Consider the following 16,899-nt stretch of genomic DNA (forward strand, 5'->3'; position numbering starts at 1 on the left):
AACAGTTGCCAGCACGCGTACGTGAGATATCGATTCCCTACTCGGCAGTCGTTCTCGATTTCCGAAGTCAATCTCACATGGATCACCCTCGCTTTAACCCGAAGCGTTTATTTTCCTTCTACGACGCGCCTTTTTCTCACACGTATCGCGAGAGTCTTTTGGAATTCTTCTCGGTTGGGTTGCTCGATCTCCATCCAGTTCGGGCAACGACGAGAGCCAATACGTGACATTAACACAATTTCTCTTCCGAATCGTAACAAGTGCATCCTATTTCGCGATAAAAGACAAGAGAAAAATTACATCCTAGTAGAAAAATGAGTTTGGACGTGAAATCGATACTGTTTCATACAGATTAATTAAAAATCAATCGAATCTTGTTAGCTCAGCTAATATTTCTCTCTCTATTATTATTATAGTCGATAACTTGATCAGAGCTTTTTCATACGTGAATATTTGCATAACATCCATTATGCAATGAGCAGAGTATGGTACGTGAAAAAGCTATTATAAAATTCCCAAGAAGGACGCATTCACGGAGAATATGAATAAAAAGTGTTATGAAAAAGCCGGACTCAGAGAATTATTATCAAACACAAAAAGGTAGACACATTTCTTTACAATTATTTTAAGTATTTTTGCACAAATCTTTTCGTGTGATATAGTCTCGGAAAGAACCGCGACGGGAGTTAGACGCAACCGTAATCGCTTTAACCACTTTCTAAGGAAGTCTCGTTCGCTAAGTTCTTGCCAGAAACACCGTTTTCTGCGTACTATTTACTTTCGCGGACGGCACTGAATAATAAACGAGAAACCAGAGTAGGTTCAGTAATTTCTTCCGCGAATGTTATTTCAATCGAACGAATACAAACTTCTAAAATCTGTCTTAATTAAATCAAATCCGATTAAATCGATCCAGTTGAATAAATCTTAGATGATTAATTCTATCAAATAGGAATGATGATTTTTATTTTATAAGAAACAGTATTTTTACATGTTTTGTTCATATTTTAATATCGAATTCAACTGTGCGAGACAATCAACTTTTCGAAACAATCTTCTTTTATAATTTTAAATCGTTGGAACTGTTTTGACGTATTCGACCTGACGAATGAACAATTAATTCCAATCTCTGCCGCAAGCTTTCGCTCGCAAGAATTCATATAAAAAGTATATTGTTTGTCGAAACACAAACAGTGTTGATTAATTGGAAGTTAACAGTAAAGGAACCACGACGGTCTCATGTGACCAGAAACCAAATCACTTCTGCCGCGTTTCGGGGAAGCTTTCGGGGTGACAACGCTTGCGCAAGCGGTGTAGTATGCTTCAGCCTGGCTAACTAGAACGAACGGCACGCTACCATGCGAGCCTCAGTTTCAACCAGATCCTCGCCGCGCCGGGATGAGGCAATTTTCGCTTCACGCGAAACATCGAAACATAGTTTTTCATAAATAAAGTTAACATATTTTTCTGCGTTTTCAATCATTTTCAAACTATAATTAATTCTAAATCGCTGGAAGCGAGACAGAATAATTTTTATCGACGATGCTGTCGAACCACGTGAGAAGTGAAACCGCAAACCCTCTTAACGTAATCTTTATTAATTGAGAAAGTAAAATATTAAAAATTGAAATTATATAAAAGACTTTTATGGATATTAAGCATCATTATTCAGCTTTCTTGTTTAAATTATTTCGTAGACATGATTTGAGTTAATAACAACGATTCCTTTTATCATCTCACGAATAAGTGAATTCAGTGAACCGTGATGAATTGAAAATAATGAAGGGGAATCGGAGCGCGCGTTCGGAGAAGTCGCTCGGTTGAAAGCCTTCGGGGTTGACTGTATAAAACTACATGGCAACGTCAACAGTGTCGGGACATCATGAAGCCGTCAAGAAAAATTCCACCGAGCTTCTTGATCGGATTTCCATGAACAGCTGTCCGCCGAGCAGCTTCCCGGATAAATTCCAAGATTTTTTCGCCACCCCTTACGAAGACTCCGACGATCTGCCCAGCATGCTTGAGGATAAACTCATTCCTAGGTATACAATCGAATTTTCACTAATCGATAGTTTTATAAACAATCAATTTTCATATAATTTTAATATCTGTAAAAAGTACACTATAGTAAGAATTTATTTAGATGATTTAATGAAGTGTTTTTTTTAATACTTTCAGTATAAGAATATATAAATTGTTTTTTATTAATATTATAATCATTCCATCAATTATAATGTTTGATATGTAAAATAATTTTGAGCCTGTTCTTAAATCTCCACACCCGTCTACGTAAATCGTTCGTTGTTGCGATTACGCGCAGATAATTAAGTGTAATTAAAGTTGTAGAATTCACAAGGGTGTTCCTTTATTTATCGAGCTCCTCGACCCGGTTCCATTCGACCAGAAATCGCGCTGCGGCTAGAATCGGAATTATGAGTACATAATGTAATCTCAATTGCTGAAACTGTCGTCCGTGCTCCACGTGAAATTTGACTACTTGCACCACGTCGACAGGCAGCCTTGCCTCGAGCACAATTCCAACGTGATACATTTGAAATTCACTTCAGTTTCTTTTCATGAAAAACTTTAAATGACAATTATAATATATTAAGAATTTCAATAGAATTAATATGTTCATAATTGCTACAATCCGCGGAGCATCCAACTTTAAAGTATTTTCTTCTACCTTGTAAACATGTCTTACAATTAGAAATCAGTTGATCTATTGATCTCTGTAGTCAAATTTCCTGCCGGCCTGCCAAACGAACCTCCAAATCACACTGATTCTACTCGTCGACCAGTGTTTCTCTTCCGTTGAAGCACAGACATTGCTCGGGTGAAATGCCGATTTAATTAGAGCAGGAACCTCGCGAATTACAGCACACCACGACGAGCATTAAGTGTCTCTAAAAATAGCCGGGTCGCATTGTTGCTTAACGAAATTATTTTCTCCTTTTACCAGTAACTCGATTTTATGCCAAGTGCGTTTGCTGGCTACGTAACGGTGCTATATACGGAATAATTTCTAATAATAAAAGGATCACGATGTATATAATTAAATTTGTATAAGAACCACTTTACACTTCAAATTCTGAATCTCGCTAATATTTAATTTACTAGAACAGTGTTGATTTTAATTTGAGCATAAATAACATTATAAGAAGTAACAGTGTTACATCGCAGTTTGAACTGAACATCTGGCATAAACGATGGTTGATCTAAACAGAACCACACGAAATTTAACGTAGTAACACCGAGGATAGGTACGCTCCTAGAAATAAGCGCGAACGCGCGCGTACCCATTAACTCTCAAATCGAATTTGAATAGCTTGCGGTACAGAAATGGAAACGTTACGATTTTATCATTGGGAAATCGCATTTCCTGTCTCTTCTACCCTTCACATGAATTCGTACAAGTGTGGGACAACCGCGAGACAGCGCGGCGTTTCATGCGGAACGGGAAGCCAACCCGCAAATGGAAGACTCACAGATTCAGTTTTACACGATATAAAGCGATTTCGCACTAGCCCACGCGAATTGAACAAAAAATTGATGTTGTGAAACGAACTTATCAAGTGCGATGAGCTCGATAGTTCGTTTTAAACTCGGTCAAGGATTTCGATCAATGCTCAAATCGCGTTCATTAAAATAATAATTAGCTGCAGATGTGTATCAATTAGCTGCTTTCATTGCATCCTCTTACACAAGACGATGGATCTGCGTAATATAAAGAATTGCTTTGCAACATCTATTGTATTGGGTATTTTTATGCAAAGCGAGACATCCATAGTATCAGTTTAAAAATTCATATTTAGATTAATACTCCTTTCACGATGTCAGCTTTTGATATTCTGAATAGTTTTATACATTACGCGTAGCCTTTGGAATTTCTAAATTATGAATACGTGAAATCTGCAGTCTAGTAATGAGTTTCATTGTGAGTACAGTTTTAGAATTAAAGTATACAATGTAACTTAATTGCGGTTGCAAATGCAGCGAATAACGTATGACGCAGCGTAACGATGTGATAAAAGTTTACCTCAGACCAGCCTCGGAAGTAACGTAGGTGTCTGGTTTAAAAATCTGCAATGCGAGCCAGAAAGTGCTTTTTCCCATTATCTCTCGCCGTATCTTATCATCCACGAGGTACGCGTTATCTCGATTGTAATCCTGCTAGTGAGCCTCTTCTTATTTAAAAGAACACCCCTCAATCACTTGACCCACCCCTGACAAAATTGCATCACGAAAATGGGGAACCAATTATTTTTTTTTCCTTTTCTGCCGACTCATCGTTCTTGCGAACCGTGATTCTTTCAGAAAGCAGCAGACCTCGAACACCGACTCGAAGAGCAAACGATGGAGCAAGAGGGCGTTCCAAAGAAGGAGTAGCGAGGTCGAAGTTCGGCTACACCGCACCTCCTTGACGGAATCCCAAGGACACTCGAGCGTTGACGGTTCCAAGTCGCCAACCCCGTCCAGACGACGTAGCTCCAGCATCGCAGTAGCCAGACACACCCCCGACTTGCCCAGGTAGGCAACAATACTTATGTTAAACAATTATGGTAGTTCATATAATATTAACAAATAATATGAACAGCTACTGATTAACATAGTTGATCAAATGATCGATACTATATTATAATTGAAATATTACTTCAGTACTGATTAGTCCTGCACTTGACTACTCAAAAGAACTCAGGTCGTTTGGTTAAATGTAAAAAAATTATTCTAAAATATCTGTTAATTTTTTCCCAAGGAAAGTGGTCGGGCCATTTTCACCACAGAGTATCGTGCAGTTAAGTTTCCGCATCTATTCTCATACATGGCTCTTTTTTTTTTAATCCGAACTTTTTATACGACAAAGCTTTGCAAACGTTCACGTAATTACTTTCTTAATTACTTTTAACTTTGAGAAAGTTTGAAATTATGTGATGGTCTTCCACTTTCTCGCGTGTGTTGTTACTTAACTGGTACCAATTTCAAACATGACATTTTTCAAGTAAGTCTCGCAATCTCGTATTGTCTTATGGAAAGTTCGCTTGTAACAAACTTATTTAATTTCAGTTTGTTTAATTAACCTTTCTTTCAAGTTTCTATCAGTTTATCAATTGTGTAGGAGTCCCTTTTAGTTCGCACAGTACACACTCGTAAAATCATTAGGTACTAATGATAAAATAGTAGGTAGTGTGTAGCAAATGAATTTAAATAAAATGTTAGCAGATTATATCGTGTATTAAATAGAATGTAATTTCGCCTTAATTATCATTTGAGTATAATTTTAGTAATTATCAAATAGATTTCACACTTTGAAAAGAAAATATCTGAGTATTATAAAATCCTCCTGACGTTATAAATAGCACTGAAGATTTTTTAATTCTCCAAATTTATCGTGAACGAACAACAGCCACGGAATTGCGTGGGACTGAAACAACTTCTAATTTCATTATTTTCCCGGTTTATTATTGTCAGGTATCATTATTTTCAAAATCAAACCTCATTATTTCTCCAGTGTGTGATTTTCTGTTGAATTATTTATACTTCGTTTTAAAATATAAATTGTAGATACCGATTATTTTTATCGTCTCTATCCATTTTGATATTGTTATGATTTTCACAATAATCATTATCCAAGACCTGGATTCCAAAATTCGTACTTGATACTACAAGTAATCTTAATAATTACAATATGAGCACTTTGAAGCTGATACAAAAGCGGGATTAAACGATATTTCAGAATAGAGATCCTGTAATCTAGTTTAATGCCGTGTTACCTTGTAATTTAAATTCCTCTGGTGTTACCATAGTAACAGTATCTATGGAATATCATGAATTGCATTATTTATGGATCGTTCACTTCCTTGTTTCCCTATTTACAATCATCGTAATCTATCACTCTCCTCCTTTTAAAAATTGTACAAAATGAAAAAACAATGTAATAATGACATTAATAAGAAATTTTATTTATCCGTTTGAAATCTGAATAGATCATCAATTATCCGAATAGACTATCACTCATAAATTTGACAATATATATTATCCATACATCATTAGCAACAAAATTATTTCACCAATCAATTAATGACGACTCTTACTGCTGTAACGTTAATACACCTACTTAAAACTGCTAATGGTCGTCCAATAAACAATTTAAGCACCATTTGATTTTCAGTAAATCTACATAAGGCAATCCATTCAAAAAATTTAATCATTTATTTAAATTCCACAAATCTAAATTGATGAGACTTCCAATATTCTTTCAATTCCTGTAATGTCACATTTTTACATTTTCTAATAAAAAAGAAATAATTTACATAATTGTCCTCTATTATTTAAATAATATACCTTATCTGATGTTTAAACATCAGATACTCCCATTGTTTACAAGATGACCTAATTCGTAAAACTGTATTGTAAATACTTGCCTTCAAAAATAGATATCGATTAATATTTGAATCAAATCTAACGTGACTCGTAATAAAATAGGTTTTTACAAGCGGAGGCCGGTCCTTGGGGCCATTTATCACCGTCACCAAGGAGTCCTACCAGAACGCCAGCAATAAGTCCAGGTGCCATGTCTGCTTCGTCCCATTTGAGCCCAGGGGCAAGTCCTGCTGGTCCGAGTCCCACAAGCCCCGCTGATCCTGCTGGTTCCGCTTCCGGATCTCGTGGTCCAGGACCAAGACAATACCGTGGAAGGACAAGCAGTATGCCAGCAGTGCCCCGGCACAGGGTAAGTCGTAAAAATAATTTTTGTTTCAACAAAACGTTATTCGACGTTACGCGAAACATTATGCAACGCGAAGTCTACTTTTAATTACGATTAACATATATGCAGTGCACATTGCCATTGGTAAAAGTGTTTTACTCTATTATTTAGTCTGGCTATTAGTAAAAGCGTTTTCATGTGTAAACGGAATTACAACGTGTATAAGACGCAGAAAGCACGGGATTTTTATCATTATTCCTGTATTCAACCTAATTGCGCCAGTAACACTCTGCTGAATAGGAATGAAAGAGGTGAAAAATGCTAATGAGGATCTTTTCGACTGTTCTCTGAAATTTTCGTACAAGCTCTGAATAAGACTGCTGCAGGATGCACGCATTCACACGTAGCTTTACTTACACGATTTTTAATCTCAAAACCATTAAACCGTACTCAACGTTAAACGCGTAACAGACATAATTGTCACATGAGGTATAAACGCATAACAGGCACAATTATTACATGAAATATAAACGTTGAGTGAACTTTATCTTCGTTTATTAACTTCGACCTTTCGTATTTCTGTTCCCACTTCAATTTGTAAACCGTTTTAAAAATCGATCATATTATGAAACAAATAAACAGGTTACTGTTGTACTAACAAAATTCACTCGAATATCGCATAATTAAATTTAATCAAGAACAATCGCAGGGAATTAACGTGCCAATACGAATCGGAACGAACGATCCCCTTTAAGTTGGCAGAAGAAGAAAAATTCACGCGCTCGGAAAGCAACGGCGCGGTATTGTACTCGGGATACTTCTTTCGCCTAAAACAATGGAAGTGTACGCGTCGGGAACGAGATCGATAACGTTCCGGTTTCATTAATTTCTGGTACTGTTGCCGGCACCGGAGGCAACTAAAATACACCAGTCTGATCGTCGTCCACGTGACATACGTCAAGGAAATCAGAGACGAACGAAAATCGTCACCGCATTTACTAAAACGGGTAGCGAAATCAATTATTACCGTCGTTATTCGCGTTGCTAGGATCCCTAGCCAAAGGCTAAATCAAGACAAGATGAAATAATGCAGGATGTTACGTAACGTACCTGCATTATCTTAAAGCAACATTTTCAGTATAAGATTGCAGAGTATTTTAATGATTACATGATATATCGATTGGAACATAAAATTTGGGTAAATAATTGTACAAGCGTATCTCTCGACGTCTTCATTGTTCAGTAATTTAGTAATAGGAATAATTGTAAAAAATGAAATGAGCTCATTAACTCCTCTGTTATTTATCATTAAACACACAAACTGTGATTCAGTCAGTTATTATTTAATCAATATATTCACATAGGCTTTGTCTCCTTCGTTAGACATTACATAAAAACAGACCAGTGGTTCATGAAATTTTTCGTACATCTTTCACATACACAATTTATCGACGAACAAATGAGAAAGCGCACGGATAAAAATACTACTTTAATATCAAATCGTGGACGTTCGAATACAACAAATGGGTACGCGGTTCGACACAATAGTGGACTCGAAAAATACGAAGTCGAAGGTGGTTTGTACAAAAGAGGTTTGGCTCACGCCTGGATCTCGATGGCCAGACCGACTTTGTGACCGCCCCTGAGCACGTTGCCGCAGTCGACGTTGAACGACAGCGTCAGCATCACGTGCTCGTCCAACTTCTGCTGCAAGCTCATGCCCAGTTGTAGATCGGTGTTGAACTTGCAACGGAGCGCCGAACGATCGTCAATGTTGCACTTGGCAGCTGCGCCTAACGTCCAGTTCTGGACGCCCCCGTTGACCGCCAGGATTCCGTTGATCGCGGTGTCCCAATCCGCCGTTACTTCAAACATCAACCATTTCGTTATTCAACACTTACACTTGTACTATGTGTTTCATTGAAGCTTCATTTTTAACTTAATTTTCTACAAAATTCTTAAATCAAAATTACGCTTGTCGAATATCAAAATATTAAATAGAAAAATAATTTATCGTCGTCAATTGGTGTAACCATAAATTCTTTCTAGGTTTCTGTAATAGAAGCAAATCGAAATTACGAACTGATATGAAAATGCATTATGCGATTGGTTAATCCAACTGACACGAATTCGAGCGCGATGGATAATAATTCCGTGCACGAGTCATGTCCATTTCGGAGATCGTTCTGACGTTTGGCCAACATCGCAGTCAGCTTCATCAGCAGTCTGAGGACGATGCAGCGGCAGTGACGTCTATTTAAGTTGCCATTTACTCGTGTCACGGATCGTTAATCAACGGTCCCAGGTTTCAATTGATCGATCGCTGAACGCGGCCGACGAACCGTCCGATGATGGATTATTAAAAAGCTCGATCATCACGAATTATCTTTTATAGTTGAGACGATTTTACACTAATTGATTCTTCGTGTTAATAATCCAACCACTGTGTACTACTTGTTTAACTTGTCGAAGATTTTACAAATAATAATGAATTCTCTATTTCATGAATGCTACATGAGAAATCTATGAAATCAATGAAATTGCGAACTCAATGAATATCGTGATAATTCAGATGACAGTTTGTATTGACTCGGGCAAGCTTGATTGCGACCTACATTTATTTCGTTACCCAGTTTAATGATGTACCCAACCTTTTCCCATTTATATTTAAATTTCATGAAAATAGACAAAGTATGAAAGTGTGAACTTTCGTCGCGCAAGCATTTGCATAAAAGGTATTTTCGTGCGACGAGAACCGAAACGAACTCTTTGTGACAAATAAACATTTCATACCGTTGCTCTGTTTGCATCAAAGATTATGCTTGAATATTAAATTTCGGGTACGCGCTCTCCTATGGTTTAGACAGCTAATAAATATTCAACGCGTTAAAAGGTTCTTAGAAAGAAAAAAAACCGAAGCAAGAAAGACGCCATGTCAATTTAATCCCGCGCCCGTGTGAGGATCTTCAATACTTAAACCATGGATTTGTTTGTGAAAATGGTGTCTATCAAACATAAATTTTCAAGATCAGCTTCAAACTTGAAGAGTTAATGGTAGACAGTGATGATTAATGGGAGATCATTATATTTTTTTAAAGGATTAATAATGCCAGTCATTTGGAAAAGCTTCTGGCAGCGTAAGTCTTCGCTAATTGAGCAACGAGATTTCATTATGAAGCGGACGTTGTTTGTACGAATTTAATTGGGTGTTCGTTTACACCTTATAGAGGAACGAGCGCGTGCGTTGCCTCGCGACGTAATTGGAACCATCACAACGAATCCTCTTACAATTATCTATCCTAATTTTAACTCGCAGACTAATGATATATAACGTGCTTATTACGGATTGTTAAGGCAATGAGCACATTCTTGGTTACGTAATCAAGTAGAGAGTGTGAAAACAATTTCAAAATAGATATTAGAACTCAGCGCGTTGCCATGATTTACATTTCCGTTTCAACGTCTTTCTCAGCAATAAAATAATGTTTACCGGGGCCATAAACAAATCAAAATTTTGATGTCGTTTCACCGTCAGTCTAAAAATAAACGAATAAAAGTAAACCATTGTCCTGTAGCCAATATCAGAATCGAATTTCAATGCTCGGATCCCAAAGAAGCTTTATGCATTTTTTTCCTATTCGCGGGACAAGGTTTGAAAAAATCAACGAAAATTCACGGTACGAAGGTATTTTCCGCACCATCAGATTTATCCCGTCGTCAGAGAGAAAGGACGGAAGAGAAGGCCGCGTATCACGCGTGGGCGAGGAAACGGAAGAACGAAAATGGGGAAAAAGCTCGACGACGATATTCGAGTCTTCGCTCAAATGCGGACAGTCGTTAACCCGGGATTAACTTGACGGATCTGATACCTGTTTATTCCCTCCTCTCGATGATTCCGTAATTACACCTGCGCGTATGCGAGGATTGTAAAATATGCATAGAACAGCCAACCTGGGTCATATCGCATGTGCGTCCCACTCGACGCAAATCAAAAATGCATGTTTTTTAAGCGAAAGAAGACTGAATATAATTAGGTAGCGTTAATCAAACGTATGAACACGAGTTTTATGCATTTATAAAGGAATTGAGTGCGCAGAAAGTGCAAAGAATGTAATGTATAAAAATATGTGAAATATTAAAAGCATCTCAAGTACTTAAATGATGATGGAAAAACGTAAATGTTTCATCTCGCACTCTAAAAGAAGTCTGCTTCGGGATGTTTGCCACGAATCAACAGAACATCTTTTCATTATAATCGAATTCTACTCTGTTTCCGGGAGATGCGAGTAAACAAGGAAGGCAGGGGTTGTTGCCTCACCGCCCCGACATGAATTTCAATATTTGGCGATTAAACTCCGATAATCCCTTGGTCAATAAAGGCTGAAGATTATCGACTTTAATATCGTGTTTCGCCGATTCGTTGATCTTTCAAGTTTCATAGGTAACTTGTTCATTAGTTTCCCTCTGCCGTGTAATCGATAACCGGGTGAACTATTACACGAAGCTTGCCAAGTTTGCTTTAACGTTTCATCGATTTCATCGTTCAAGATTTCAGATACTCCACGGTTATAAATTTAATCTTTCGTCGAAAGTTTATTAAGAAAGTTTTCTAACTACGATTTGAAATAAGGAATGAAGAATTCAATTATTTCATGATCCTCTTCTGATCGTGAAAAACATTCCATTGCCTAATTACATAAAAAATGAATTGAATTAAATTTAGGCTTGTTCGAGAATTAAACAATTTGAAGTCACATGAGCATCATATAAATAATTAAACCTTCTTGAAAATAATAAAAAGAAGTGTTGCATTAAATGATATAAAAGTAATTTCGACTTTTCGCGTTTGTAAATAATGAAAATTTGTAACCTTTATATAAAAGAGAGAGCCCGTACTCGTGCGGTATGGAGGTGCACCGGAGGTAAATGCCCATGTCCTCGTAATCGAAGACCATCGCCAGATCGTTCTTCGTCATTTTGTTGGTTTCCGTGTTGTAACCGGCCTGGTAGCCAATCAGCAACCCCTTTATAGCAGTCACTGCCGATCCCAGAAGGGTCACGTTCGAGTTCATGTCGCTTGCTGCAGGAAAAACCAATTTGTTCGCTTGTCAAACTTTTCGCTTGTGTTGAAAAACAGGAATGCGCGCAATAATCGTTTCAAATATTTAATCAAGTGAAAAAATGATAGAACAGTTTCTCGGAATATTGTCCTCAAACATCTTTTTCGTAAAGAATAGTACTTCGAAATTCTAATTATACCGAATCGGCTTTGTTTCCATTCTATTCTGACAATTCTACTTATACATACATACATACATATGTATGTACATTTGGTACATATGGAAACTTTGACAGAATCCTGCACAGTTTCGTTGGTAAACATCAAACGTTCCCTAATACGGAATCCGAGCAGAGTCAGTTTAAATCCAACAATCGCGCGTATCGTTATTAAATCTGTCTGGGCCGCAAACGAATTTCATTTAATACGTCGGTTATTAGCTTCGACAACAGCTTGATACGACGAATTAACGTTACGTTTAAATGTCAGACACGAATGAAAAGGTAAGATTCGACTACAAATGCTTATTCATTTAAAGAATTCAAGAATTTTTATTTTCTTCCTCACTGGAGAATTATTAAATCGCGAATTAAAAGCCAACGGATGATGTGTACACGTGGAAATATCTGAAGGTCGGTCAAATTATCGTTTCGTTCTGGATAAATTGAATTATTTAAAGTGGATAGCAAATTAATAAAATTGTTTCGAATTGTTTTAAATTAATCGTTCGCATCACACTGGCATTTCAATCTAAATTAAGTAGAATTAATAAACGTAAATAAACTGTTCGCAACATGATAAGTAAATAAATATTAAAACGCAGAGGAAAATAATAAAGTGATTGAATTAATAACGTGAAATTATTTATTAATTATCCGATGATTAGACTACGGATTTGATGCATTTATGAAAACGTGAAATCTGCAGAAATTAAAAATGTATGAAGCTATTCAGAATATCAGAGGCTGAATACATGCTGCAATATTTAAATAATAAAAAAAGATATTCGACTGGGGCATTTTTCAAATCGATGCCATGAACGTTTCGTTTTGCGTAGAAATACGCAGTTTAATGATTATGTGAATTCAATGAAGGAGTGATGAAATTGACTAACAGATCCAGCAATTCGCGTTGAAGGCTTGCTTCGTGCATTTTCCACCGATTTTTATACTTCTCGCCGTGGTTTCCGGATTGTAACTAATTTCCGAGATCAGGCCAGTGTCTGGGATTAACACTCCGTAGACTCTGTAACCCAATATCAAAGTGCTATCCAACGTCCATTTCTGCAAGAAATTGCCGCTCTGTGTTTTGTACTCGGCTTCCGCGCTGCCAGTCAACTGGAAAATATAAAAAATTATATCATTTGCGTAATAATTATTACACAGCTCTCTTTCCTTCTGCAGTTATTCATTTTACTTCTCATAGTCTGTATATTCTTGGATATTGAAAACATTGTTACAAGTTACAATTTTTCTACAAATACACAATATCTGCAATCTAGGAATCTGTGTACGTACACAAAAGATTACCTGACTGATTTCTAATATATCAACGCCTAATTTCAATCACTGATTCTAGAAACATGGGAAAATAGGATTCTTTTATGATCTAGGCACTCATTAAGAACAGATTTCCCAGAATTTCATCACCAGATGCAAATGGGTGAAATGTATTTCTAGAAATTTTTTAGAGCTTCCCTTAAAATATTTCATTTATCGATTTGGTTTTTATTCCAATACGTTACAAAATGATGTACGTAAAATCAATTTTAGATACTATCTCTTATAACTGGGTGAGAGTGATGACTTGATTTTTATCAAATGTGGTTCTAAATGAACTAATAATTAATTCTATAAATTTATAATACGTGCAAAGTTGAAAGTAAGTAAAGTAATCAAGACGTAGTGAAAACTAGAAAAATGTGCACTAGATTTTAACGTGTTTTAAAAGCGTTGTTCCCATAAAAATAAATTCTTATGCAAGAGTTGAATGACGTGAGCAGGAATGAAATATTGTACCTTGGAAGTGTCGTAATCCAAGCTCAAGTCGCTATTCAGTTGCAGTTCGCTGGACGTCGCTTTAGCGCCAAATTTAATGAGATTCTTGCCATAATGGTAGCCAGTTCGGAAAATGTCTCTAGCTCTTTGTCCAAGATCACCGAAGCTCGGTACACTCATGACGCGTTACTCGATGATGTGACTCGATGACGCACTCGATCGATTTAACTACAAAACCTGACTGTCTTTACGCTTAAACATTTTCAAAATTCATTATCAAATGCCTAATCCCAGTTGAAAAGCCTATGAAAATAGTAACACATCGTTTCATCGGTGTCAGAAAAAAAAGTATGCAATTATCGCTTCACCGAAATCGGTTTCAGAAAAAAGAAAGTATGCAATTATAAACAACATAAGTAAAAGAAACATTGCAATTATATAAAAAAATAATATACACTTAATATATTCATTGTGTTGAACGGAAACGAGCCTCGATATTTCAGAATACAATGAAACGTACAGGTGAATCCGAATGCTTGTTCGAAACGGGAAATTGGAAGATATTGTTCGTTAGCATTCGGTGGATATTTTTGTTACTTCGTTACGTATTTCGATAGCCTGGGGTTAAGGAGCGGCACTCACTAATAGACAGATACGTCGACGTGAACGGGCTCGACGATAAACGTAACGATCCTTTCGATCGTGTGCAACATCGCCTTGTCCTTATCCTTCGTTTAAACGGTCCGGGACAATCACCGAGACCTTCGAAGAAAACCTACAGTTCCTAGCTGCCTAAATTAGTTTTTAGCCGTTTTGACAGGAATTAGGCGATAACAGTGCCATTGACGTTTCGTTCACGGTTAACGAGCCGCGAGAAAAATTGTTGCGAGTCACGTCGCGAAGGCAACGAGTTTCTACTGGCGGTTCCTCAAATTTAATTCCATCCCTCGAACGTTCAATCATAAACAATTTAAATAATAATTTACTTGTACCATGCATTTATAGTANAAAAAACATATTTTTGATGTTACATGAAGTATATTTAATGCGATTTAAAGCGCAATCGTCTTAGCGTCGTCGACGAAAAACAGAAATGCCTAATTGAATCTGATTAAATGGCCTAATAATTACAGCTTCAGAATCGATTAACCGAATATCGATTAAATGCATCCACCAACACTCCCCTTAATTGCGCTCTCGTTTTCCCACGCGATAAACTTTCCAGCCGGAAAATTGGCTTCGCACGGATCACCAGTAAGAACGATTAAATCGTGCTAAACATTTCTATAGCATTCGTAAGCCAAACGTTCCTGGATGAATTTAAACGAAATGATTAATTTATATCGCCCGTCGTGGCACGTGAAAAATAAAAGAGCTTTAGACGTGCGCCAAATTAAAATAATATCAAATGTACGCGTCGCTCTTATGGGAATATTGAATTATGAACGGATTTCTGTGCTCGTGTACTTCGCAATGCTTTTTGTACCAATTAACTGAAATGACGTTAATTAATGAAAATATCTGTTATATACATATATATAACAGTCGTAATTTGCTGCACGATTCTGACAAATATGCACTTAATCAAAATTGATGGAATATGTAATTTTTCATTGACATTAAAACACGGCAAGGCAAGGCACTTTAGAAATTCACAGCTGGGAATAAGGGGCTTGGAGCTCAAGTTGTCTCAAATTGGAAGGAGAATAGGGTCTCTGGTGGAAAATGGAAAATTGGCTGGGATGGAAGGAGGAAAATCCGTCGCGTGCGATTTTTCGAAATGTCGAAACGGGAGGATTTCACTCGTGGATCGTATCGAAATCTAACAGCTCCTCGAACGTCGAACGGATTTTTCGTTTCAGTGTGCATGGAACGTGGCTACTCGAATCGCGTGAAACTTCCGGCGAGAGCTAGCGGAGAGACGGGTACTTGGATGTTACACGGTAGAGTGTTGTTGAAACCAGACCCCGAGATCGTCAGTTGATATTGTCTCGACGTTCGAGGCCTCTTCGAGGACTCGTTCGACGTGCGTTTCCCTCTGGAAAACTTAGATAGTGGGAGAGAGAGAGAGAGAGAGAGAGATAAACTTAACAGGATTGATATGATAGGACGGAAACTCAATGGAAGCGGGAAACGGAAAATCTCCCCTGATAAATTTCTATTAGATGGATTGTAAAAATACTGAAGACGATGAAACTTTTGACACTTTTATTTGAGTGAATAAACACGTCGCATCTGATCTGAATAAATGAAAATAGATATTCTCAATATAATCAATGAGAAACAAGAAAAACGTTGTAATCAGGCAATATTTATTTTATTGAACGTACGTTACATGCATATTGCATTGCATTTGAACATGACACGTTTTTGAAATCTCAAAATGGTAATTCCAACCATTCGCCGATGGATGGATATCAGATTTCTCATTTCCAATTTGACGAACGGCATTAAACGTGTTAACATCGAAACGGTATCTCGATGCAGACGAAATTAACAAAGGAAATTCAATCGTATGACAGATTATTGAAGTTTTCAATTAATTGTAAAAATGATTCCTTCCCTTTTTTCAAGGTAATCCATTAAACACATTGTTATTTTTTTATATCTATGTCATCCATTTCCATACAAAACATATCGTTTCATTCAAAAATAACTTAAAATATGTATCTAAATGTGTTGTCAAAATTAAGTAATATTAACATTCGTCGAATTTTATGTTTCTTAATTTCGTGCATCAGATATTTCATTCCATCGTTTCGAAATTCATCGATAAATTTATTTCATTGATCCATGAATCGAAATGTAAGGAACGCAAGGTAAAGTTCACGTCGGAGGTTAAAGTTCATACGCGTTACAAGAAATTAGGCTAAAACGCGAGACGTCAGTGTACAGTGTACAATAATGTCCGGTTAATTCTCGTAATGGGCACGCTGATGCACAAGAGGATTCACTTTGACCCTAATCCCTCTTTGGTTGTTCTGGAAGTCTGACGCTCACGAATTGCTCGCTCCTTATCGAGTCCCACGCTGCTTAAAGCGCTGACTCGATTCATGTCAAAAATAAACACCTGCGCTTTAAATTATTAATTGTCCTTACTATTTTAAGTTTCGAGGATTAGTAACTTGGACAAGGAT

At 37.0% G+C, this 16,899-nt stretch overlaps 2 protein-coding genes across 5 annotated transcripts in view; one reads left to right on the forward strand and one right to left on the reverse strand.

Moving 5' to 3' along the window:
- Positions 1 to 1,343: 1,343 nt before the first annotated feature.
- Positions 1,344 to 16,899, forward strand: part of LOC108631919 (GTP-binding protein RAD) — a 34,179-nt gene continuing 18,623 nt past the window's right edge. Inside the window, exons 1-4 of one of the 4 annotated variants that reach the window (XM_026819174.1) lie at positions 1,344 to 2,042; positions 4,318 to 4,530; positions 4,757 to 4,795; positions 6,484 to 6,730. In XM_026819174.1, coding sequence (XP_026674975.1) covers positions 1,855 to 2,042; positions 4,318 to 4,530; positions 4,757 to 4,795; positions 6,484 to 6,730 — 687 coding nt within the window. In that variant the 5' untranslated portion in view covers positions 1,344 to 1,854. The remainder of the gene's footprint in view (positions 2,043 to 4,317; positions 4,531 to 4,756; positions 4,796 to 6,483; positions 6,731 to 16,899) is intronic. The other 3 variants (XM_026819172.1, XM_018036150.2, XM_026819173.1) reach the window with 3 other exon arrangements.
- LOC113465165 (voltage-dependent anion-selective channel protein 2-like) lies at positions 7,365 to 10,828 on the reverse strand. The gene is made up of 2 exons (XM_026819175.1): positions 8,831 to 10,828; positions 7,365 to 8,571 (listed from the first exon to the last, which is right to left on the reverse strand). The coding sequence occupies exons 1-2, from the start codon at positions 8,877 to 8,879 to the stop codon at positions 8,306 to 8,308; spliced, it is 315 nt and encodes a 104-aa protein (XP_026674976.1). The 5' UTR covers positions 8,880 to 10,828; the 3' UTR covers positions 7,365 to 8,305.

The sequence above is a fragment of the Ceratina calcarata genome, unplaced genomic scaffold (genome assembly GCF_001652005.2).
Source record: "Ceratina calcarata isolate Rehan_Ccalc_2016 unplaced genomic scaffold, ASM165200v1 scaffold97.2, whole genome shotgun sequence".
NCBI classification, from domain to species: Eukaryota; Metazoa; Arthropoda; class Insecta; order Hymenoptera; family Apidae; genus Ceratina; species Ceratina calcarata.

Excerpts from the sequence above, each read along its gene's own strand:
- LOC113465165 (XM_026819175.1), bottom strand. The coding sequence starts at position 8,879 with ATGGACATGACTCGTGCACGGAATTATTATCCATCGCGCTCGAATTCG. Across the intron at positions 8,572-8,830 it reads TCCATCGCGCTCGAATTCGT|TAACGGCGGATTGGGACACC; the intron begins GTCAGTTGGATT and ends TGATGTTTGAAG.